General features: G+C 43.0%; 1 protein-coding gene across 6 annotated transcripts in view; it reads right to left on the reverse strand.

Annotated features, from left to right (window-relative positions):
* zdhhc9 (zinc finger DHHC-type palmitoyltransferase 9) overlaps positions 1-18,208 on the reverse strand; it is a 91,710-nt gene extending 73,502 nt beyond the window's left edge. Inside the window, exons 1-2 of one of the 6 annotated variants that reach the window (XM_069893224.1) lie at positions 17,950-18,208; positions 16,496-16,694 (exon numbers count right to left, since the gene is read on the reverse strand). In XM_069893224.1, coding sequence (XP_069749325.1) covers positions 16,496-16,674 — 179 coding nt within the window. In that variant the 5' untranslated portion in view covers positions 16,675-16,694; positions 17,950-18,208. Of the gene's footprint in view, positions 1-13,958; positions 13,980-14,663; positions 15,632-15,828; positions 16,094-16,495; positions 16,695-17,949 lie in introns of those variants that run through there. The other 5 variants (XM_069893228.1, XM_069893225.1, XM_069893226.1 and 2 more) reach the window with 5 other exon arrangements.
* Positions 18,209-26,873: the final 8,665 nt, after the last annotated feature.

The following is a 26,873-nucleotide window of genomic DNA, read 5'->3' on the forward strand; positions in this document are numbered from 1 at the left end:
CCCTTCGGCCCTTCTAGTCTGTGCTGAAATTTTTTTTGCCTAGTTTCCCATGAGCTGCATTCAAACCATAGCTCTTCATATCTCTCCCATCCATATACCCATCCAAATTCTTTTTAAATGTTACAATTGAGCCCACATTCACCACTTGAGCTGGCAGCTCATTCCACACTCTGTCCACTCTCAGTGTTCCCCTTTCACTCTTAACCTATGCCCTCTGGTTTGTATCTCACCTACCCACAGTGGAAAAAGCCTATCTGTATTTACTCTGTCTATCCCCCTCATAATTTTAAATAGCTCTATCAAATTTCCCCTCATGCTTCTATGCTCCAGGGAATAAAGTCCTAACCTGTTTAACCTTTCCCTGTATCTCAGTTCCTAAACTCTGGGCAACATCCTAATAAATCTTACCTGCACTCTTACAATCTTATTGATTTTTTTTGTAGTTAGGTGACCAAAACTGCACAAATTTGGCCTAATCAATGTCTTAGACAACTTTACCATAACATCCCAACTCCTATACTCAATGCTTTGATTTATGAAGGCCAAAATGCCAAAAGCTCTCTTTACAACCCTATCTACCTGTGATACCAATTTCAGGGAATTGTGTATCTGTATTCCCAAATCCCTCTGTTCTACCACACTCCTCAGTGCCCTACCATTTACTGTCTATGTTTCTTCTTGATTTCTCCTTCCAAAATTCAACACCTTGCACTTGTCTGCATGAAATTCCATCTGCTATTTTTCAGTCCATTTTTCCATCTGAACCAGTATCATCTGCAAGCTTTCAAAACCTCCTTCACTGTCCACAATGCCTCTAATCTTGGTGTCATCTGCAAACTTTCTTATTCAATTTACCACATTATCATTTCTTCTTTCTTTGGCTTGGCTTCGCGGACGAAGATTTATGGAGGGGGTAAAAGTCCACGTCAGCTGCAGGCTCGTTTGTGGCTGACAAGTCCGATGCGGGACAGGCAGACATGGTTGCAGCGGCTGCAGGGGAAAATTGGTTGGTTGGGGTTGGGTTTTTCCTCCTTTGCCTTTTGTCAGTGAGGTGGGCCCACCTCACAGAGCCCACATTATCATTTAGATCATTGCTATAGATGACAAACAGCAATGGTCTCAGCACCAATATCTGAGGCACACCACTAGTCACAGGTCTCCAGTCTGAGAAGCAATCATTCATTACTCCTCTCTGGATTCAAACATCCAGCCATTGTCAAATCCAGTTCACTACTTCACCATGAATACCAAGTGTCTGAACCTTTAACCTTGTTAAAGGCCTTACTGAAGTCCATGTAGACAACATCCATAGCCTTTCCTTCATCAACTTTCCTGGTAACTTCCTTGAAAAACTCTATAAGATTGGTTAAATACAACCTACTTTGCACAAAGTCATGTTGACTATCCCAAATCACTTTCTGGCTATCCAAATAATTGTATATCCGATCTCTTAGAACACCTCCCAATAATTTACCCACTACTGGTGTCAGGTTCACTGGCCTATAATTTCCAGCATTACTTTTGGAACCTTTATTGAACAAAGTGAGCCACCCTCCAATTCTCTGGCAACACACCCATGTCTAAGGATAGTTTTAATATTTCTGCCAGAGCCCATGCAATTTCTACTCTAGCCTCCCTCAAGGTTCGAGGGAATATCTTATTAGGTTCTGGGGATTTATCCACCCTTATTTGCTTTAAGACAGCAAGCACTTCCTCCCCTTTAAACTGTATAGGTTCCTTGAACTCTGTTTGTTTTCCTTACTTCCCATGACTCTGTGCCCATTTCCTGAGTGAATACTGATGAATAAAACAATTTAACATCTCCCCCATCTCTTATGGTTCCATATAAACCTGATCACTGATCTTTGGGGATCCAATTTTGCCTCTTACCTGTAGAAAGCTTGGGATTTTCTGTCTCATTGTCTTCCAATGCAACATCATGTCATTTTTTAGGCTTCCTTGCTTCTTTCTTGAGTTTTTCTTGCATTTTTTAACATTCCTCAAGTACCTCATTTGCTCCATGTTGACTATACCTGCTATACACCACTCCCTCTCCTTCCAAACTTGATCCCCAATTTCCCTCGAAAATCAAGGTTCCCTATGCCTGCCAACCTTGCCTTTAATCCTGACAAGAATACATACAAACAAACTATCTACTCTCAAAATTTCACTTTGAAGCCTGCATTTGGCTCGTGTCCCCTGAAACCTTTCCTATCTACATACCTTTCAAACTTTACAATTGTCCCCACTTCTGTCACTTTATTTGGCACCTCATTCCCTATATCCAATATTCTCTGTGTGAAAGTTCACCTCAGGCTCCTTTAAGTCTCACAAACTTAGGCCTCTAGTTTTAGATACATTTACTCCAGAAAAAAGGGCATTATCAATCATCATTATCTATTGTGACAGAGTATTTAGAAATGGTTTGGGAGGAATTGCTAGAGCAGTTTGCATGCACACATTTTAAAACACAGAATATTTGCAGGACTTTTGCAGAATGCTTTTTGCAAAGAGAGCAACAAAGTATCAGCATAGAACTTGCCTGGGAGGGCATGTGATTTTTGCAGGCAGGGAGAACAGAGAGAGGAGAGACAGAACTCAGTTCCAGAAGGACAAAACTGGCAAACTTTTGGAAGATTGTCTGGTCAAAGGAGAAGGCTGGCTGTCTGAATGGTGATCTGAAAGAAAGAGGATCATCTGGAGAACCTTAAAGGGGACACGTTTTGTCAGCAAGACTGATTAAGAAGGAATCAGTTGTGGATGTCCTGGAAAAGGAATCTCTCTCTGAAGACCAACAAGAACCCTCCTAAGTGGTAACCATTTGCCTGATAAGCACCAAAGACTGGCGAACTTTGTTAATGCTCACTTCTGTGAACAGTACAAGAATTGCCTGCAACCTGTGAGATTGGACTCTAATCCAAAGAACTTTTCTAATCTTAAATATACATTACACACACCTGCGCTTAGTATTAGTTAGGTTAGGTAGGTTAAGTAATAAGTTAAAGTTTAATTCTGGTTTCTTGTTCAATTATAATTAAAAACTACTTTTGTTTAAATAACCCTGTGTTGTGGTGCATATCTATTGCTGCTGGTTTGTGGGATCCTCTGGACTCCGTAACACTATGACTTTAAAAACCTCGGATAGGTCCCCCTAGCCTTCTACACTCCAGGGAGGAAAGTACAGGATGGGAATTGCTCCACAAGAAAATACAAAGGGTTATGAACACAACCCAGACCATCACATGTACCCATCTTCTTTCCATTGACTCCATCTACTTACAACTCCCACTGCCTTGGAAAAGGTGTGGGTTCACAGGCACCAAAACGTCTATGTGAGGCACTGCCTCAAGAGGGATGCTAACATCATTTAAGGACCACCATCACCTTGGTCACAATCTCTTCTTTTGCTCCATTCAGGAAGAAGCTACAGAAGCCTGAAGTCCAGCCCCTCCAGGTTCAAGAACAGTTTTTAATCTCAGCAATCAGGTTCCTGAAACTTCCCATACTATTCTAATCTTAACCATAAACTGCCTCAGGACCACCAAAACATCTGGCTGTACTAGTGAAGCAGCACCTTTCTTTCTCCCTTGTACTAACTACAAATATTTATTTATCAACCCTTTGATATCTTGTATCTATTTTACTCTCTTGCATTTGTGTTAATTATTTTTTTTTACTGTTGTAGTTGGTATCTTATGTTTCTGTTTGGCTGCAGCAAGAAATAATTTCTGTGCATCTATACGTACTTGCACACATGACAATTAACTCACTTTAAATATTGAGCAAGGGCTAGATATCAAGAGATTGCATAGTTCTGATATAAAAAAGGATTCTACAAAACCGAGAATGCTGATGCAACAAGTTATCAGGAAAGCTAACACGATGGTATCATTTATTGCAACTGGAATTGATTACAAAAGTAGAGAGGTTATGCTTCCATTATATAGGGCACTGGTGAAATTATAGTTGAAGTATCATGGACATTACTAGTGTTATTTTAAAAAGGAATATGAAAGCACAATAAGCAGTTTAGAGAAGGTCTCAAACGGATGGTTGTCTTATAAGGTTGGATAAGCTGGATGTTTGGATGAGTGAAAAAATGACAACTGAAAAAAATACAAGATCTCAAGAAGCCTCAACAGCATGGATGTGAGGAGAGGGTTTCATTTTGTGGTAGAATCTAGAACTAGAGGTCACTGTTTGATGACAAATTGTTACTCTTTGAAGACAGAAATCAGCCATACGTAGCTACTCCTACAATAACACACACACACAACCAGACGGGTTGAGCTCATTTAGCAGACAGGTTTATTACAGGCTGCTGGGCTGCACTTATATCCCCAGCTCGGACCTGGCTGAGAACCACGCTGGAGGGCGCTGACATCACCCGGGCGTCATGTGGTCCCCAGCGTGGGTTTCTGACCCCCATGCTGGAAGGAAGGGAAACCCCCGATGGCGCCATTTTGGCCGGCTGCCCCGCCACTTGGCTTACAAGCGGGGCTGGTTCGCCTGCCTCATGGTGATCCGCCACACAGCCCCCCCCAGAACCGGCGCCAATGTCCTTTTTCACCGGGCGGTCTCGCTTCTTGGACTGGGCAATGACCACGGGCTCGGTGGGATCGAGGTGCACTGGCTTCAGCCTGTCCATGGTAAACAGCTCCCGCCTGCCGCCAGTGTCCAGCATGAACGTTGAGCCAGAAGGCTGTACGGCCCCTCGTATGGTCGCTGCAGCGGTGCCGCGGTCGGGCCTCGCCGGACGAAAATGTACTCCGCAGAAAGCAGTTCACTGGGAATGTGAGACGGGCGGATTCCATGCCTGGGTGGCATGGCAAACAAGTCCAAGCGTCCCTTGAGGTGAGGAAGTAGTTCATGCGGCAACCGCTGGGGATTGTGAGGTGCGTTAATGAACTCACCAGGTAGTGCCAGCGGTGCACCATAGACCAGCTCAGCTGATGACGCCTGCAGATCTTCCTTGGGAGTGGAGAGGATGACCAAGAGCACCCACGGAAGTTCGTCTGCCCAATCGGAACCGGTGAGGCGGGCCATGAGCACCAACTTAAGGTGACGGTGCAGACGTTCGACCAGTCCATTGGCCTGCGGGTGGTAGGCCATGGTGTGGTGTAGCTGGATCCCCAACCTGTTGGTGAACTGTGCCCAGAGCCCAGATGTGAACTGGGTGCCCCAATCGCTGGTGAGGTGACCCGGGACGCCGAACCGGGCGACCCAACCATGCAACAGTACTCAGGAGCAGGAGTCGGTGGAGACGTCTGGCATCGGGATCGCCTTGGGCCAGCGAGTGCTGCGGTCCACCACTGTAAACAGGTATTGCTTGCCCAGGAAACAGGTAAGGGCCCGACAATGTGCACATGAATGTGGCTGAACCATTCCTGGATGTGCTCGAACTCCTGTACGGGTGCCCTGGTGTGCCTGTGCACCTTGGATGTCTGGCAATGGGTGCATGTTCTGGCCCAGTCTGCGATCTGCTTCTGCATCCCATGCCATACAAAACATTCTGCTACCATCCGGACCGTGGACCTGATGGACAGATGTGAAAGGTCATAGATGTGACAGAAGACCTGCCTGCACCACTGCTGGGGAACCATTGGCCATGGGGTGCCCAAGGAGATATCGCACAGGATGGTGTCTTTGCCACTCAGAGTCGGGAGGTCTTGGAACCGGAGGCCCATGATAGCAGTCTTGAAGGCCTTCGTCTCCTCATCAGATTCCTGATCCTGGGCGTGCTGGTCGAAGTCGAGGTCGGGCATCAGCGCGCAGATGGCCGGTCACGAGATTGCATCGGCAACCATATTGTCCTTCCCCGCCTTGGGCCGAAGGTTGGTGGTAAACTCCGACATGAAGGAGAGGTGATGCTGCTAGCGGGTCAACCAGGGATCCTTTGCCATCGCGAGTGCCTGGGTGAGGAGCTTGTGGTTGGTGAAGATGGTAAAAATCCTCCCCCCCCCCCCCCGAAAAAATAGCGGAAATGCTAGGTACATGCTCAGTAACTCGCAATTGAAGGCACTATACTTGCATTCCGGTAGGCGGAACAGGCGGCTGAAGAATGCCAGTGGCTTCCAATGTCCATTCACCTGTTGCTCCAGGATGGCACCGATGGCTGTGGCAGAGGTATCGACAGAGAGTGCCATATGCAGGTCGGTGTGCGGGTAGGCGAGCATGGAGGCCTTCACGAGGGCATCCTTGGTGTCCTCGAATGCGGTGCAGACTTCTGGGTTTCAAGCGAGCATCTTGTGTTTGGCTGTAATGATGGCGAATAGTGGCTGCATGATGCGCGCAACTCCCGAGGTGAAACGGTTGTAAAAGTTGACCATACCCGCGAACTCCTGCAGCCCCTTGAGGCAGTCCGGGCGTGGGAACTCCCTGATAGCACTGACCTTCGCAGCGGCAGGCATGGCTCCTTCGACCATGATGGTATGGCCGTAAAGTCTTGGATGGGAGGGACGGGGTAACGGTCAGGAATGGTTGCCTCATTGAGCCATCGATAGTCTCCGCAGGGACGCCAGCCACCGGAAGCTTTCGGGACCAGGTGGAGCAATGAGGCCCATGGGCTGTCAGACCGCCAAATGATCCCCAGCTCCAACAGGTGTGAAAACTCCTTCTTTGCTACCTGGAGTTTGTCTGACGGGAGCCAGCGTGCTTTGGCACGAACGGGTGGGCCCTGGGTGGGAATGTGGTGCTGCAAGGCAGTGGAGAATTGTGGCTTGAGGAGTGTCGGGAACTCAACCAGGATTCGCTGGAACTCGTTTCTGGGTGTGCTGATCATGGCCATCTGTGGTTGCTCCGAGCGGGAGCCGTCGAGGCGAACGGCCTGGAAGGTATGGGCATCCACCTGGTGCCTACCTTGAATGTCCATCAGAAGCCCGTGTGCAAGAAGGAAGTCTGCACCCAGGATGGCAGTTGAGAGGGATGAGACGGTGAACCTCCACGAGAAATACCGTTGGCTGATCTGGAAGTGGACTGTCTTGTCTCCATACGTCCGGATTACCATTGCGTAGGCTGCACGGAGGGGAGGTCCACGAGGTCGGTTCCTGGACTCGACGGCCGTGGCTGGGATGATGCTGATCAGGGCTCCAGTGTCAACGCGGTTCCGCTGACTGAGTCCCGCAGGTAGAAGAGGCTGTGTTGTTGGCCAGCCTCCGCAGCCGTTAACAGCAGCTGGCCTGGTTGTTTTCCTGGAATGAGCAGGGCTGATGACACTTCCGAGCCTTGACTCCCGATGTTGGTGGTAGAAGCAGAGGCCTGGAGCAGATGCTGTGGCCTTGGTTATGCTGTTGGGGGCACCTGCAGGGGCCAGGTGCTCTACCACAGCACTAGGGGCGTGCTTAGCGTGGTCGTGCCCATGCCTCATGACCTATTGGACCACTGAGCCCTCTGGGAATTGTGCGAGTCATAGCTCTTGGGCCTTCTAGGCGACCTTCCACAGGTCAGTGAAGCTCTCCTGGACAAGCAGTGGACGGATGTCCCCGGGCATATGGTCGAGGAAGATGCGCTCGAAAAGTGGGCAGTTGGTGTACTCACTCATAAGCGCGAGCATCTCGTCCATCAGCTCCATTGGGGACCTGTCACCCAGGGCGTCGAGGTGCAGCATCCAAGTGGCATGCTGGTGTCTGGATAGTCTGAGGAACCCGGTAAGCACTCACTTGATGGTCTCATATTTGTCCTCGGCGGGTGGTGGTGAACAAGGTGCAGCACACGTTTGGCAGTGGCCTGGTCCAGGGCAGCGACCACATGGTAGAATTTGGTCGTGTCAGATGAAATGTGGTGGAGGTGAAACTGAGCCTCTGCGTGGCCGAACCAGGTCTCCGGCTCCTGAACCCAGAATTCAGGCAGTTTCATGGTTATAGCACTGATCCCAGGCTCGCTCATGATGGGTTAAAAGATGTTTGAACCAGTCAAGGTCACCAATTGTAGCGGCAACTACACTGCTCCTGCAATAACACACACACAACCAGACAGGTTGAGCTCAGTGAGCAGACTGGTTTATTGCAGGCTGCTGGGCTGCACTTATACTCCCAGCCCAGACCTGGCTGAGAACCACGCTGAAGGGCACTGATGTCACCCGGGTGTCACGTGGTCACCAGCGCAGGTTTCTGAGCCCTGTGCTGGAAAGAAGGGAAACCCCCGACGGCGTCATTTTGGCCGGCTGCCCCACTGCGTGGCTTACAATCGGGGCCAGTTTGCCTGCCTCGTGGTGAGCCACCACACACATTTTTTTTCTGTCAGAAGCTCATGAATTTTTGAAATCCTTCCTCAACAGCTGGTGGAAGCAAGGTCTTTGAATATTGTTACTGTACTGATAAGTATGTTTGTGATAGGCAAGATGTGAAAAAGCTATCACAGGAAGACAGGAATGCAGAGTTAAGTTTACAAACAGATAAGCCATTAACTTATTGAATAGTGGAGGAGCTTCAAGGGACTGAATGGCCTATCCATGCTCTTAATTTATATGCAATCTCGAACAAAATTCAATATGACTAGTAACCTCATGACCAGTTTCTGCATTAGTAATTATTGTGGCTGAAATTTGGAGGTGTGATGAAACTAATCACCTTGAGAATTTCTATCCTGCACAGTGTAATGCCAGTGATTCAGCTACCCGAAGGAACCTGTGCTCTTTGCAAATTTCTCCAACAAAACCAAGAGCAATTTGTTGCATTTGAAGGTATTGACAAACTGGTGTCGTAAAAATTCTTCAATCTCTCTTTCGTGTCATCATCGACTGCTCTAGAAAATTCTTGATGACTACTTTCCAATCTTCAACTTTAGATCACAGTGAACTTTGCAACTTAATTGTAAAAGCCATCCTTGAACATATAAATCATTAATCGACAAAAAAGTCTTTTAAAAGTAGGTAATTTCAATGTTATAGTTGTAACTCCTAATTAATAAACAATATTCAGTACTTTAATTTTAAACGTATGATGGGATGGGACATGTTATGATGGTCAATGTTATGTATTGCATTGATCTTTATTCATACTTTAATAGATAGAAACAGGGTCTTCAACCCAAGGCATTTTTGCCAAATACAATCCCAAATTAAACTAAATCTCCTCTGCAAGCAAATAGTCCATACCCCTCCTCCTGGCACCTTAAAATCTCAAATGTTGCCATCGTATCTGCTTCCCCCTGTAACCCTTCAGTCCATTCCACTCTCTGTGCAAATGTTTGTCCTGCACATCTCCTTTAAAATTTCCCCATCTCAGCTTCATAAAAGGAAAAAAAAAGGATGAATGTAGTTCACATCACTGACAAGTGTTGTAAATATGAGGTGCAAAACAATAGGAACTGTATGAAGACCCAGTCCCAAAGTACTGTGCTCTGAATCCTGGAAACCATTTCATTTCAAATCCAGGTTAAGCAAACACATTAACAAAAGAAAAAATAGCCACAGGTGCATTTGCTGCAATAGCATTCAGGAACAGCTTCATAGCAAAGCAAAAGTTGGCATTTAATTTGATATATAATTTGGAAGAGTGAAAGATTAAGAAATGTTATATTTAGCTGAAGAATGAACAAAAACATTTACCATTTCAGGGAGGATCTGAGGGCCTTTCACTTCTTCCTTTAAAGGGAAGTTCAACTCATTCCCTTCCACCAACAGACCATTCACCTGGCTGAACTTGAACTCACATTGAACAACTCCTTCAACTCTACTGACTTTCCCTGGATTAATGCTATACAGCAACATACAAGCCTAAGCTACATCTGTCTTTGTCAGTATTGCTCAGGCCTCCCCCCTCAAATCATTTTGCTAATAATACATCAACAAAGGTATTTATACTGCTTTCTGCATTTATAAAAATTTCATTGATTTTGCTAACAATTTCCACCCTGCTCTCATCTTCACTTGATAGATTTCTTCTCCACCTTTCTGAACCAGTCCATCAACATCTCAAGGGATAGGATAACCACGTCAATTAAAAGCCTACAAATTCCCATAGCCAACTTGACAATACTTCCTCTCATCCTCCTCCTGTAAAGACTCTACTCAATGTCCCCAATTATTTGCAGGTGATAAGACTTTCAAAATAGGTGCCTGTTAAAGGTCTTCCTTCTTCTATACTGCTGCTTCCTCTTCAATAGTGGACAGAAACCTTGTGCATATCTCACTGAATTCCTACACTGCCAGTTTTCTTGGACAGAGCAAGGGCAGAGTTCCCCTGGTCCTTATCTTCCATCATAATCAGCAGATCATTCTTTGCAGTGCCAGCCAGCTCTAACAAATTCCATCACCAGACTTCTCATTCCCTCTCAGCATTGCAAAGGGATTGTTCCTTTAAAATTATCTACATCTATTCTTGTGATTTTCACCACCAATCATATCAAGTCTCATGACATTTTTTTCCATGCAGCGACAGAAGATGCATCACCTGTCCTCTTGCTCTTCATTCCCATTTCAAGTCTGCTCCATTGCAGGTTAGGTAACTACTTTAGAGAGCCTGTTGTGTTCAATTTGCTTCCTGCTCCCACTCTAACCTACCTGAACTGTGATTTCCTGCATTGCTAATAACAAGACCCAACTTAAGTACCTCGTCTTCCACTTTGACACAATGAGGTCTTCAAGATTCATTTCAAATTATCCAACTTTAGCTGACTAAATTTTAAATGTCTGTATCATAACTGGCAATTTCTACTCTCCTCATCCATCTTGATTTAGATTTCTCTCTCCATCAGCACAGTTTGACCTGCTGGACAAGTCACATATCCATGCTATTTATAATACATGATGCTTTCTCATTTCTGTCTGCACCCATTTATTAACTTTTAATCAGAGAACACACACCCACCAACCTCTTCCCATCCTGAATGCAACCTGTGTCTAACTTGAAACATTGACTGTTAATTTTTCCAAGGACATTGCTGAATATACCCAATATTTACTATCTTTACTTCATATTTCTAGTACCTGCGGTTTTACAGTTTAAGGTTTATCTTTCTGTTCTCTCATAATTTCTGACATCTGGTCCGAAAGTGAGGTGAAAATATCCCCCATATAAAACTCGGCTCCTTTCAAACATGATGGACTTAATGCAGTCCATGCTTGAAAAGTTTATTTTTTAATTTTGTCAAATTTCTTGCAATAATTTACATTTATATATAGGCATGAAAAGATAGGCAAAAAAATATCTTACCAAGGAAAGAGTGAAAAGTTTCAACACCTGTTGATGAAAACCCATCTACCAATGGTCAAACAATCAACACGATTGAAGAATAATTTTCATCAAGCTGAGGGTACATTTGACATAAAAAATATTTATAATAGTCGACAGCAATGTTAGTGAATGGGTGTGGATAAGGTGAATGAAGGGCTGAATCAGCTAAATAACAGATTTTCAAAAGAGGTGATATCCCCCTCCCCCCCCCCGAGTTATTAAACATTTTCTGACCAACATATTTTTAGCAGAATTCAGATTCTATACATTCAGGAAATCAATAGTTTCAGATCAGTGACTGAGCAATTAAATGGCTTCCCATCCCTGTCCATTTTGCAATGGCCTTTCACCCAAAGAATAATTCACTGTTGCCCTTCAGAATTTGTGGAAAAAAAGTCTTATAAAACTTCATACAATCATTCGCATTCCCCCAAATTCCAAACGTATAAATCTTAGTGTCTTCGGGATTCAAATTAGGAATGCATGGCATGCAATGCCTCTCCCCCCTTCCATACTGGTCTCTCCAGCCTAAACACAAACAAAATCTTAGGTGCAATTTCATTTCTTGCCCTATCCATTCTCTCCTCTGCTTTGCTCACTTGTAGAAAAATAGTCTAACATTTTGCTGAGAGATTCTGCCAAAACTGATTACGTGTTTCTTCTCCCGACTGCACCCCCCCACCCCCAAATATTTTCCAATTTTTAAACAAAAAGTAAAACAATTTTCTTAACCATCTACTCCAGTGGTTCCCAACCTTTTTTATGCCCCGCACCCCTAAAAAATTTTAATATGTTCTCGCACCCCTTCAAGTAATAATTTATTTAAGAATAAAGGTGAAGGTGACCAAAAAAAATTTGTATAATCAATTTTTAATAATATATAAACAAAAAATGAAACATATGGAAAAGAAAAAATATTACAACAAATTAAAAGTTGCATAAACCCTACAAAAAAAATTAAATTTTCATCCATGCATGAAATTTCTTTAAAAAAAAATTAAAGAACTAATGTTCAAATGTTCATAAGCCAATTTAAATTTAATGACTCTTTTGTTCCTGTTTATTGCTTAAGAGTTTTTCAAAACGTGGCACTTTGTTGCTGATGGCAATCCGCATGTCTGCCTGTGCACTCAAGCGATTTCTAGATTTTGTCTTGATTGACAAAAGGGCACTAAATCCAGACTCGCATAAGTATGTCGTTGCGAATGGGATGAGCACAGTTAGTGCTTTTTCACAAAGTCTTGGAAACATGTCCATTGCCGAACAAACACCAATATTGTTCCAAAGTTTTGCTTTCAAACTGCATTTCAAAAACACGATTTGTGTGCAGTTCAATAAGATCTTCCTTCAGCTCTTCATCATCTGACATATTATCCAAATTGAAGGAGTATGGATTTATTTTAAAAAAAATGAAATGTTATCTAGCACCCCTGGTTGGGAAACCCTGATCTACTCACTACTCTAAAAGTGCAATAACCTCAAGAAGTATGTTTATTTAAAACATTATATTACACACTACTGGTAATTGTTGCAGCCTGTTTACAAGGAACACCATAACCTCAAAAGCTTCCAATATGTACTGTTCATTGGGTAATTATTAATGAAGCTGGTAAGCTGCCATCAAGTGTCAATGGCTTTGTCAACAAGCACGTTAGAGCTTATGAAAATACCAGCAATTTCTTGGAAACCTTAATTTTATGTACAATGCAAGAGACAAAATAAAAGGCAATAACAGTAAATAAATTAACCTCACATAAAACAGCTAATAGCTCTAAACTCTTGGCTGTTGCACAGTTAGACCTCCAAAATGAAGGATTCAATCAGCCACATAGTCTTTGTTCGAGTACAACCATTGGAACCAGCAACTGAAATCTAGTTAAACTGGATGTTTAATTACAAAATTGTCAAACTTAAACCTTAATTTTTTTTTTATTCCAGTACATTTGTACATCATTATTGAAAATGAACAAGAAACAGTTCAACGAAAACAAATATCTCAAAAATAGCCTGAAAAACATACTAGAAAACATTCCTGACATTTGAAAAAAAAGGATAACTACACCAAATGCAATACAGTATGGCAAGCAGAGGAATCAGGATGCTAACACATAAAGGAATCTAAATGTCTTCTCAAGCACATTAATGGTAAAAAGGGTCATGAGCAGTTGTCACTTAAGGACTAAAAGATGATCTTTTGTTAGCGGCAAAAGGCAAGCTTAATAATCAAGAACTTAAATCCATTTAATATTTGTAAGCATGATAATTCAGTGAAAAATTAACAGGCATTTGGTCAAGCAGGAAATAATATAGGAAAGCCAAAACAGATTTTTTTAACCTGTTTGCAAGGATGATAATGATGGAGAATGAAAGTGAAAACAATGGAGATTAAGAACCACACATTGGTGTAATTAACACAAATAGATGATGTCGCAGATAGGAAAGGAAACAACTCACTAAGGAAAAGGAGAAAGCTGTGATGTATAGCCAGTTTTCAAAGCTGGAGAAAGGTATAAAATGGGAGTTCTCCAAGGTTCACTACTGAGACCATTACTTTTTTTGGGTGCACAAGATGAATTGCAGGTGCAGGGAACAATTTTAAATCTGCAGAGAAATTGAATTTAGAAGTGTAGAAATATTCTTTTGAGGATTTTAACAGGTTGGTAGATTAGATAGACACCTGGCAGATGATATCCAGGAAACGAAATGAGAGCTGATAAATTTTATTGGAAAGAATGAGCAGATAAATGGGTAAAGTCTTAAAGAGAATTTAAGGTAATGGCCTACCTTCAAAGAAATGCATTGCACACAATAGCATTGGAGCCAAGGAAATGAATGAAATTCTAGATATAAAAAGTTAATCAAAGCATAAAAACCTACTTAGTTATTATTCATAAATCCTACTATGGTTCTAGCATATTAAAAATATTTCTCAAATTAGAGACTCGTGTGATCAATCTTATTCCTAGCAACTCAGAAATTAAATTCAAATTGGTTCCTTTCTTTACTCTGCAAATATACTGTAGGTAGGAATAAAGTATTCATTACGCTCCCCCGCTTGTGTGTTTAACTATTTGAACAGATAAGGAAGCACACTTATGACAAAGAGAGACAAAACAGGTGCATTTCCAAGTTAACTTCCCCACAAATTAAGTACACTACAGTACAAAATGTGAACTTTTTAGGGTACACTACTAACAGTCCCAAAGGCGGCAATTTTTCATTTCTACTGTTCATTTCAGAGCTTGTCCTTAAATTTATTTGCTAACTTACACATTTTATGGCTTATCCAAACTGAGAATCAATAAATTAAGACAAAGGCAAGAGTCTCAAGATCCATATAGGAAAATAGATGATAATAATCTTGTTCACTTCATTGAAAACTAGGACTAGACAGAGTCACACAGCCTAGTCTAAAACTCTATACGTTTAATCCAAAACAAAAATCCACACTTTATGCTTTGAGTGATAATCAAACATTAAGCACCTCACCTTTATACAATTCTGCCTCCTGCCCTGATTAAATTAGATGGGTTCTTGGCAAAACGAGCAAAAGAATTCACAAGTCCCACCTGCACCTGTTGAGTTTTTCGAAAATGAATTTCAAGATAGGTCTTCTCTATTTTTCTTCCACGATTAAAGTATTTTATAGAATTCCACCGACAAGGGCGTAAAACGTTCGCAGTCTTTGTGATCAATGCATTTCAGGGAAACCCTACTGTAACCCTAACCCTACTGCACTGAGAGGACTGCACTGCTCCCGGTTGTAACCCTACTGTACTGAGAGGACAGGACTGCACTGCTCCCGGGTTGTAACCCTCCTGTACTGAGAGGACTGCACTGCTCCCAGGTTGTAACCCTCCTGTACTGAGAGGACTGCACTGCTCCCGGGTTGTAACCCTACTGTACTGAGAGGACTGCACAGCTCCTGGGTTGTAACCCTACTGTACTGAGAGGACTGCACTGCTCCCAGTTGTAACCCTCCTGTACTGAGAGGACTGCACAGCTCCTGGGTTGTAACCCTACTGTACTGAGAGGACTGCACTGCTCCCAGTTGTAACCCTCCTGTACTGAGAGGACTGCACTGCTCCCAGTTGTAACCCTCCTGTACTGAGAGGATTGCACTGCTCCCGGGTTGTAACCCTACTGTACTGAGAGGACTGCACAGCTCCTGGGTTGTAACCCTACTGTACTGAGAGGACTGCACTGCTCCCAGTTGTAACCCTCCTGTACTGAGAGGACTGCACTGCTCCCGGGTTGTAACCCTACTGTACTGAGAGGACTGCACAGCTCCCAGGTTGTGACCCTACTGTATTTAGAGGACTGCTCTGCTCCCGGGTTGTAACACTACTGTACTGAGAGGACTGCTCTGCTCCCGGGTTGTAACCCTCCTGTACTGAGAGGACTGCACTGCTCCCGGGTTGTAACCCTCCTGTACTGAGAGGACTGCACTGCTCCCGGGTTGTAACCCTCCTGTACTGAGAGGACTGCACTGCTCCCGGGTTGGGGTGGGCGGCGAGAGGGCGTGACAAGATCGCCCCACACGGATACATCCAGAACCCGGCTCCCCCAACCAAAGAAACAAGAGGCCAGCTGTCGGGATGCACCAAGAAACGATTCAAGCTCCAAGAAAAGGGGGTTAAAAGTTTTGAAATACCTTCAAAATGTAACAAATTCTTGTGGTATAACCAACTACTGCGAGGCCACTCCTTTGAATTAAATACAGTATTCCCAATTGAAGGATTCGACGAGCCATTTTATCTGCATGTATCAAATGCGCCAGCACGAAAGAAATCAAATTAAAACACGTCGCCCGATTAAAATTACTTCAGCTCTCCCGCTGCTCTCCATTCCCAGTCCTCTCGGCGGGATGACTTGGTTAAACTAAAATGACACTTTGGCAAACCTGTTTTATCAGGATGTGTCCGTGTTTTAAAGCCGCGCAGAGACTCCATAGCTGGCAAGGTCACGGCTTTAAGCAGTCACTCTTTATTTAAAGAGAAATAACATTTGAAATATTAACAACTTATTTATTATGTTTTTTTATAGATCTGTTGTTTACTATAAAATTAATAGCTCCTGAGATTTGACAGGTTCTAAAGACACGTAGGATGCTGTAACATTCACGGAGATCAGACGAAGTGGTTGGAGAGGAGTGACTTTCATCTAGATTCAAGCTGGTTCTCTCCATACAAATGTCAAGTACAAAAGGTTTCAGGGCGCCAAGATAAAACGAGTCTTGCAACTTTCAAACGTCTAAATCCTTCTCCTGCCCCCCCCCCCCCCCCCCCCCCCCTTGAAACACTAAATGGGATTTGACTTACTCAAAGCCGAAGAACAACGCACTGGTTCCCACGATGAGGAAGACGGTGAGGTAGAAAACTCCTTTCTGCCGGGCCATCATGATCCTGCCATCGCAACAGAACGTGTTCCTGCCGGGCAGTTTCTGCCATTTCCGCGTCGGCTTCTTCTCCCCCTTCATCGGATGTATTCCTTCGATCATAATGCTTGATGAAAGAGCTACTGAAAAAAAATCTTTTCAAAATTAATATGGGAAAGTCGCAGATCCTGCTGCCAACGTGCAATGGATGTCGCTGGCTGCAATCCACCTTGCAAGGTAGGTGTCTTTGTCCACCGATATGCCGTTTGCTTTCGGCGTCCCGAGCCCTGCCAGCCACTGGACTGGTCAGTGCCAGCTCGCCCGCCTCCTCTTCTCTTTCTCCGTCTGCCCTACTCCATCTCTGGGCAAGACGGCCACTCGTGGAAAGCTCGGCCGGACCCAGTCCGCCCGCCGTCCACGCCCTTTCCCACCCCTGTTCGGCGCTGTGCCGTGCGAGCTGCTGCCGAGCCGCCGGCAGGCACTCGGGTGGCTTCGCCCCGGCGTGAGCGCGCACGCGTCTTCCAGCTTTTCGGGGCGCAGCCCATTCATGCCTTTTTGCCCAGGCGTCGTGAATGCGGGAGTCAGGCCGTTTGTCGAGAGGGTGGAAACACGGCAGGGGAGTGCAATGATGTGAACTATTAATTTTAAGATATTATAACCCTAAAATCAAGGCCACTTGGACGGGATTGTCACAAGACAGAATCAATGCAATTGCATTAAAAACAGCGCCGTCAATAACAAATCACGCAAATGACAGCAAATTAAGTTTCAGGGAATAAAAACATGAGAATTTAGGTGATTTGAGTTCCTCCATGTAGTGGTTAGCTTCATAAAGGTCACAATATTCCATCTCTGACCTCATCACTTCCAGTCATCTCCCTCCCACACCCTCTAACCTATTCAAACTGTCCACAAACCCAATTGTCCTGATGGACCTGTTGTTTCCATGTGCTCCTGCCTCACAGAACTGGTATCATCTTACCTTGACTCCATTTCTCTCTTCCCCCCCCCCCCCCCAAACCCAGACCCTCCCCACCCCAGACCCTCCCCACCTACCAGATACCCTCATCACTTCAACAAATTCCAGTTGCCTGAACTCCACATTTTCATTTTCACCATTAAAGTCCAATCTCTAAACACCTCCATCCCCCATACCAAAAGTCTCAAAGCTCTTTGTTTCTTTCTCATCAATAAGCCCAACCAGTCCCCCTCCACCACCTCCCTCCTCTGCCTGGCAGAACTTATTCTCTCCCTCAGTAACTTATCCATCAACTCATTCCGCTTTGACCAAGTCAAAGGGGTAGCCACAGGTACCCTGATGGGTCCCAGCTATGCCTGCCTTTATTGGCATTTTTACACAGAAACTTCAGAATTATTACCAAAAAAAAGCATCCTTACCTCCAGTATGTCCTGATGTGGTCGTTTATACAAGGGCACTTTTACACAGCCTTCCTATGTTACAGAGTTTGTCGGAGGGGGAATATCATGTTTATTAGGCTGTTCCTTATGGAGTGGCTGTAGTCAATATACACTGCAGCTGTTTGGTAAAAAACGAGTAGAGGGATGAGTGGAAAAATGATGGGATGGAATTTGCTTAAAAAATTCCATCCTGTAGTTGCACTAGGCACGTAGCGAGCAAAAGAACCAGAGAGTTGAAAGTGAGTTGAACCAAATGACTTTAATAGAACTATCACACATGTTTAAATCTCTCAGAACCCGATGGTGTTTGTGACTCCTGGAACCTTTATGACATCAACTACTCGGCTGTGGACTTGCTCTGCACCTGGAGCTCTCAGTCAGGTCTGTCACGGACTTGCCCGCGACTCCTTGAGCCGGTTTGCCTGTTGCGTGGGTGAACTGCCACAAACCCAACATTTTTACGTTGCAACCAGAGCAGAATTTCTCCTGAAATTTCCTAAAAGTGCTTTTTGTTAATCATGCTACAAGCCTACACAGGCAAGGCTCCTTATCTTCCTATTATATTGGTGCTGCCTCATGTACCCATGATGAGCTTGTCAACTTTATCCACTTTGCTGCAAACTTTCATCCCAACCTCAAATTCACTTGATCCATGTTTCTCCCATTTCTCGATTGCACTATCTCCATCTCTGGAGATGTCTCTACGGACATTTCTACAGACATTTTCTACAAACCCACCAATTCACACAGCTACCTTGTCTACACCTCTTCACACCCTATCCCCTGTAAGGATTTCATTCAATTCTCTCAATTCCTCTGTCTCTGACACATCTGCTCTCAGCATGAGGTCTTCTATTCCAGATCATCCAAAGTATTATCCTTCTTCAAATAATGTGGCTTCCCCTCTACTGCTGTCAACTAAGCCTTTACCTGCACCTCCTCTATTTCCCATACATCTGCCCTTTGGACACAACAAGATTCACCTTGACCCCACCTATCACCCCACCAGCCTCTACATCCAACATGTTATCCTCTGGAATTTTCACCACCTCCAATGACACATCTTCCTTCCCCTCTCCCCTTTTCCACTATCCACAGGGATTACTCCTCACTGTGACTCTGTCAACCCATCCCTTCTCACTAATCGCCCCCTTGGTTCCTACTCCTGTTACCACAGGAAATGCCTTATTTACAAACACACCTCCTCCCTCACCATCATTCAGCACCCCAAACACTCCTTCCAAATAAAGCAACTCTTAATTTGTGAATCTGCAGGAGTCATCTACTGTATTTGGTGCTTCCATTGTGGTCTCCTTTACTTAGAGAGACTGGGAGATTGTTTCATTAAGCACCTTTGCTCTGCAATAACGGGCATCTCCCAGTGTCCAACCATTTCAATTCCACATCAACATGTCTGTCCTTGGCCTCAGGCACTGCCAACTGCAAATTGGAGAAACACCTAATTCCATCTGCGCACTCTCCAACCAGATAGCATCAACATCAATTTCTCTGGTTTTGTTATCCATCTGTCTCATTTCCTTCAGCTCCACACCCCCTTCTCTCTCTATTCAGAGATATCCACACCCCCTTCGCTCTCTATTCAGAGATATCCCCTCCCCCATCACTTCCCAGCTTTTTTCTCTTCTGACGTGCTACCCTTATCAACCTATGACCGCTTGCTGTACTCCTCCCCCTCTGTTCTGCCCTCCTCTCCCATCTTTTATTCAGGCATTTGCCCGTTTTTTGCTCTTACCTTAACAAAGGTCTGAGGCCCCAAACGTTGATTAACCTCTAGACGTCTGAGGTTGAGGCCACCACAAGCATTCAATGAAGGCAGAGGAAGTGGACACACACGGTCAGACATCCAGAACTGCTGGAAGACCATCAACACGGTAAAAGATGCTCTTTGGCCTGCCCAAAACCTTTGGTCTTTTGACAACCAGAGGTGGAAGTAATGATAAGATGCCACAGTGGTGGCAGTGGTGTAATTAGAGAACAAATGTAACAATGTACATTGATAGAAATGCATGGATATGACATGAAGGATGTGAAAAGACTGAACGGTTTTCCTTTTGGTAAATAATTTTTTGTGAATAAAATCTATTTTTGGAAAAATATATTCATCTTTGCTTCCTAAGGACATTGCATGACCTGCTGAGTTTATCACAGTACCAGCAGACTTTCTTGTTTTACAATATTTCAAATGAGTACATCGCTGAACACTATGAACGGTTGGCATAGCAGTTACCGCAACTCCTTTACAGTGCAAGCGAATGGGACTGGGGTTCAAATCCCATGCTGTTTGTAAGGTGTTTATACGTTCTCCCCATGTCTGCATGGGTTTTCCCCAGGGGCTCCGGTTTCCTTCCACTGTTCAAAACATACAGGGGATGCAGATCAATTGGGTATAAATTGGGTGGCATTGACTCATGAGGCCGAAATGGCCTGTTACCATGTAGTATGTCTAAATCTAAATTTGCACAGTATATATGATATAAATGTAACATTAAGAGTGTGTTTGAAATGATGTGTTTCATATTTTGAAACCATTTATTACTTATTTTTAACAATGACCATTTAATCCTCTGGCATTGAAATATGAAGTAATAATATACTGTAATGAATTTCACGGCATCTGCTTTGAAAAGATTTTGATGATTTAAACTTGATAATATTTTGCCTTTGTAGTTCATGTAGTGTTAGCTAAAAAAAAAACACGCAGCCAGGGAAACCAGATGTCAGAAACCTGCGTGGAATTAACAGTTTATCTCCTTAACAGCAGGATTCCAAAATTCTCAACTCAAGCAGCTTTTATTCTTGCTCGTAATCCAACCATTCTCTTTCACTGTATGTTCTTAATTTGGCACTGAACTAATGCTATCTGAGATAAGTAATTCTTTGGCTTGGCTTCACGGACGAAGATTTATGGAGGGGTATGCCTACGTCTGCTGCAGGCTCGTTGGTGACTGACAAGTCCGATGCGGGATAGGCAGGCACGGTGGCAGCGGTTGCAAGGGAAAATTGGTGGGTTGGGGTTGGGTGTTGGGTTTTTCCTCCTTTGTCTTTTGTCAGTGAGGTGGGCTCTGCGGTCTTCTTCCAAGGAGGTTGCTGCCCGCCGAACTGTGAGGCGCCAAGCTGCATGGTTGGAGGCGAGTGGTCAATGTGGCAGGCACCAAGTGATTTCTTTAAGCAGTCCTTGTACCTCTTCTTTGGTGCACCTCTGTCTCGGTGGCCAGTGGGGAGCTCGCCATAGAACACGATCTTGGGAAGGCGATGGCCCTCCATTTAGATATGTAATAATATTTCAACAAAAATCACAGTCCAGGAACCATCAATCACTTCTTAACTGAGTACTTTATATTGCATTTATCCCCTTCAAAGTACTATTCATACAGTTATAGCAAGCAGTATTAATTAATATTAAAGCTTTGGGTGAACAAAACATTTCATTTAAATTCTAACCAGAATAATGATGCTGTTAAATTTCCCCTCCATTTTTTAAACACTTGAACTCTTAAGTTGTCCTTTGAAACATGCACTTTGGCCCAAACATTTGGTCATTGCTGATGTTAAATTCCTGAATTAGCCCATGCATGTCTTCTTTCTGTTTGTTTTCAGTATGTTTTAAAAAAACATTATTCATAATTATTAGAATTTACAACAAAGGCTGGTGTTCTTTCAAAAGCAAAAATTAATTCACCAGAGTGCTATATGTCATATGCAAGTCAATAGAAAAGAGAGTTAGAAAAATAAGTTTATGCAGAGCCTAAAGTATTCCAATCATGTTGTCAGGGTAAACATTGCTTCCTTATGATTCTGCAACCAAAACTGCAAGATTGGCCTCCAATTATACCATATAAAGTAAAATGAATGTTATGATCACAACAGGAATACAGGAGAGGAATTTCTTATTATGTTGGTTTTGGTATTTAAGTTGCATCAAATTTATGAAACTTCACAATACAGCAGACTAAATTATACCAGACATTTTCATGTGATACACGCAAGCATGTAAAACGCCTCAATATTTGGCACACAGAGCATGCACAGATGATTCGACCATCATCCAAATCTTTTTCACCACACAGATTCATAGCACCAAATCCTCTGCAACTGTGCTATTTAAAGCATGTCTCAAACATGGCATGCAGTGAGCTGCAAAGGATTTTGAAGGATATTAGCAGCAACTGGAGAGAGACATTCATGTTGCTAATATGACTTCAGATCATTTGCATTTTCCTCAGTTGTTACTGCTTCGCTGTTGGTATTCAGTGGTGGTATTAGTACATATGAAACAGGAGGAGTTGACCATCTGGCCCATCAAGCCTGCTCTACCATTCAACCATGCCTGTTCTACTCCACCTACCTGCCTCTTCCCCATAATCCTTAATTTCTCTACTATGCAAAAATCTAAATATCTTTTACAAATATATTTAAGGAGGCAACTTTGCGCAGAGAATTCCACAGATTCACTACTCTGGGAAAAGCTATTGCTCCTCATCTCTGCCTTAAATCAACGGCTCTGAATCAGGGTGTGTCACCTAATTCTAGTCTCACCTATCATTGGAAACAACTTTGTTGTTTCTATCTTTCACATTCTATAAAATCCACTCTCATTCTTCTAAATTCTAGTGAGTGAAGTCCCAGGCAACTTACTCTCTCATCAGCAAATCCTCTCATCTCCAGAATCAACCTGGTGACCCTCCTCTGCACTGCCCCCTAAGCCAGTATATCTTTTCACAAGTAAGAAGACCAAAATTACACACATTGCTCCAGGTGCAGCTTCACCAGTGCCCTGCAGAATATCCTTGTCTTTAAATTCAATCGATTGAGCAAGGAAGGCCAACTTCTCATTTGCCTTCTTGATTTCTTGTTCTATCTCCAAACTAACCTTCTGTGATTCATCCACAAGCACTCGCAAAGTTATAGAAGAAACTGTTCAACAGATGATCCTATGTTCCTTTACTCCATCCTCACCCACCTGGATAACCTTGGCGTTTAATGCAATCATTCCCCAGAGGCTGGTGGAAAACCTGTCCTTGATGGAACTCAACACTCCTCTCCGTAAATGGATTCTGGACTTCCTAACAGAGACTAGTCTGTACAGATCAGTAGCAAAATGGCGAGCAATGTCACACTGGTCACTGACCCACAACTGCATCCCCAGATCCAGCTCAAAGTGTCATCAAGTTTGCAGATGACACAAGTTGGCCTCATCAGCAACAACTATGAGAAGATGTGGAAATTCTTGTGAAATGGCATGAGAATAACAACTTCATTCTCAATGTGGACAAGTCAAAGGAGATGATTGTGGTCTGCAGAAGGACCAGGAATGATCACACTCCACTATACATCAACTCTGTAGTGGAGACACTTGAACACACTAAGTTCCTTGGAGTTCACTTAACTAGTGACCTATCATGGTCACACATCTCCTCACCTGTCAGGAAGACACAAAAGCAATCACACTTTCTGAAAAGACTGAAGTCTACCAGCTACCATTATATCAACCTTCTCTAGGAGCTCTATCGAGAGCATCCTGGCCGGCTGCATCACAGTATGGTATGGTTGCTGCAGAGAAATGGATCAGAGGTCAATCCACAGGCCATAAGAGTAGCAGAGAGGATCAATGGAGTCTTCTTTCCCTGCATTAATGCGATTAACCAGGATCATTGAGGTCCCCTTCCACATTGCACACAGTATCTTTCAGCACCAGGCTAAGGAACCACTTCTTCCCACAGGCAGTGAGAATGCTGAATGACCAAAGGAACTGTTCACACTAAAAATCTGAGACTTTCATATTTATGAAACAATAGTTATTTATTTATTTGTATCAATGAAATTCTTGTCCTGCATATGTATTGTCTGCAGATATTATGTCTGGTTGTATGTCTGCATGTTTTCCACTGAGGACGAAAGAACACTGTTTCATTGGGTTGTACCTTTACAATTGGATGACAATAGACTTGACTTGAAGTCTCCCTGCACAATAGCATGCTGTAATCTTTTACTATTTAAATAATAACTTAATCTACCATTTTTCCTTTCATAGTGGATGGCCTCGCATTTACCAATGTTATACTCCATCTGCCAAACTCGGGTCCTCTTACATTGCCATTTTATATCTCTATGTCCTCTACTCAATTTACTTTAACCCTTAATTTAGTGTCATTAGCAAACTTAGAAACACTACACTTGGTCTGCCCTTCCAAATCATTTATGTATATTGTGAACAGTCCTGCTGGGTTCGCTGTGGAGATGGAAGTATCGAAAGCAAGTTAGAAATGATCAGAATCCTCAAAGGAGAATGGAAAGACTTGTTGGCAACAATTCCGTCAATGAAATTCCATGCAATCCTATTTAAATGAGATAAACTTCTAGAAATGTACAGAATTGTGAATTAGGCAGAAAAAAAATCAACCTGCCCCAGATCACATCCAGTATTTTTGCATATCTCATGGAAACCTTCAGGGTTATGACAGTACGACATAGTTGGTAGAGTTGATGATGACCCCTTTCTGGCTTGTCCAGAACTAGCAGTCACAGTCTTAAAAGAAGAAGTTGGCCATGTAGGATAAGGTATCAACCTAAAGAGTAGGGAATCTTTGGTGTTCACAGCCCCACAAGGAATGTGGAGGCTCAATCATTTCATATATTTAATCAATTTTTAACTGTTGAGATAATCAATTGTATTTGTAGAGAACAGTGGCTCTCAGACAAGAGAATGGCAGAGCTGGCACAAAAGGCTCAACAGCCTACTCCTATGTCTTGTGTTTTTATCCTTGGCTATAATGGAGTTTGATTTATGTTTGAGAATGAGATTGATCTGACTGTAACCCATAAATAATTGGTTCTGATAGTCATTTGTGGTTTTCTTTCCATACTCCAACATGTTTTGATCTTTATACTTTTATTATTAATTTTAAGTTAATGTTTTCTTAATTATGCTGATGTCTACAGAGAGGGCAGAATTGAAGAAGCTTTTTCCACCAGCTAAACCAATTTCTTCAATCAATAAGGGAGTACCAAGAGTGGACAACTCACAAACTATGCACCACCCACCTCTTTGCCGATCTGTGGAAGAATCTGCAGTTCTCACATTTGGCACATCCGTCACTGCAGATCCCACACAGTTGGAGTGGAGGCAAATTATCCTCTATCCTGAAGGAATGTTGAAAAAGAAAGATACAGTAAATAGACTGTTGCCACTGTTCCACAACAGAAGAATACTTGTTTTAATTGATGTTTGGGTTTCATTTAAACTTGATTAGCAAGCTGTCATTGCTAATTGTGTTGTTTGACAGGTTGGAAAGTCTGTGAAGCATTGCTGCATTTTGAAATGACTATTTTTTCCAAAGGGAAAATACAAACTTTATATATTAGAAACCACAAAAACCTACAAGTAGCCTAGTTTCTGAATAACAGCATCAGGTAGTGTGTCTCAGCAAAAGAAAAATTAAAGTAAAAAACTGCATCATTCCCACAACATGACTGTATTCCAATAAAATTTCATTGTCCTAGCACTCCCAACATTCCTACTTTGAATAAACGATAATTTTCATAAGAATTGTACATTGCTTGTGTTTGCAATACATCTTCTCCTTATACATTTCTTCTTAATAGCTCATGTCATAATGCATTCATCCTCCAACCTTTAGACTACATTCTTGGTTTGGACATTACAACTAAGGATATGCGCAACCTGACCAACATCATAAGACATCCAACAGGTGATAATGTCATTAGTTAAAGTGGGTTGAGGTGATGTTCACTCTTGATCCAACAACATGAGATTGTCAATTGACAAATCTTTATGCAAATCCAGCAAGCAGCTGAATCACATTTTCATTGATTTTCCCCCAAAGTAAACTTTATTCACAATAAATTATTTACAAAACAAACCCATTCAAATTCCTGTACATCCTCAGTGTCATATCCACACATTTCTATCATTGTAATCTTCATTCTCTATTTAGCACCATTAGCAGTACTGTGGCATCTTGTAGTTATCCACCCCCCCCCCCCCCACCCCACCCCCATTGTTTGAGGAACTTAATCTCAGTCTCAACCTCTCAATGATCTCTCTAACAGAAGGACTCTAGACTGTGGTTCTTCAACCCAGCCTTGTTTGCTTGTGCCACAATGTCCCTGGTACCTTTCTCTGCAAGTTCTGCTGGTGGAAAGCCTGTAAAGTTGTTAATGCATTCTGGCCAAATGCTCTTCCAAACACCATTCACTATAAAAATATTAATTTCATCTCATGACACAGCTATGTTATTCATAATGTTAAAGCATTTCCAAAATTCTCAAAATGTTAGTTTATCTTCTCCATCATTTGCATTAACAAATTGGTTAAAAGTTTTTATTAAAAAATACCTCTTGAAATTTGAGATAACACCTTGATATATTTGTTGTAAAAAACCTGCTGTGTTTTTGGGCAAACACTCAACCCTCACATTATTGGAAGGATTATTCAAATTCAATGGGTGACCAAGTGACCTAGAATGACCAATGTTTTGTTAAAAATATTACATTTGACACAGAACTTTTCCACAGTAGGACAGAAGTAGTTGATAAACCAGTTACAAAGAAAATCAGTCACTCAAGCTTTCCTATTTGAGCACCAAATCCCAGGTGAGTTAGGGTTTGCATAACCATTTATATGTTTGGAGATGGAGCTGACTCCTCTTGCATTAACAGGTGCAAATAATAACTGAAAGTTCCCAGGAATATACATTTCCAGTGATCTGTCCTGGTCTAGCCACATCGATGCAATGGCCAAGTAGGCACACCGGCGGCGCCTCTACTTCCTCAGAATGAGAAAATTTGGCATGTCACTCCATCCTTTAACAGCATTTACAGATGCATTATTAAGAGGGTGCAAGAACTATTCCACCCAAGAC

Source organism: Narcine bancroftii, chromosome 8, assembly GCF_036971445.1.
Source record: "Narcine bancroftii isolate sNarBan1 chromosome 8, sNarBan1.hap1, whole genome shotgun sequence".
NCBI classification, from domain to species: Eukaryota; Metazoa; Chordata; class Chondrichthyes; order Torpediniformes; family Narcinidae; genus Narcine; species Narcine bancroftii.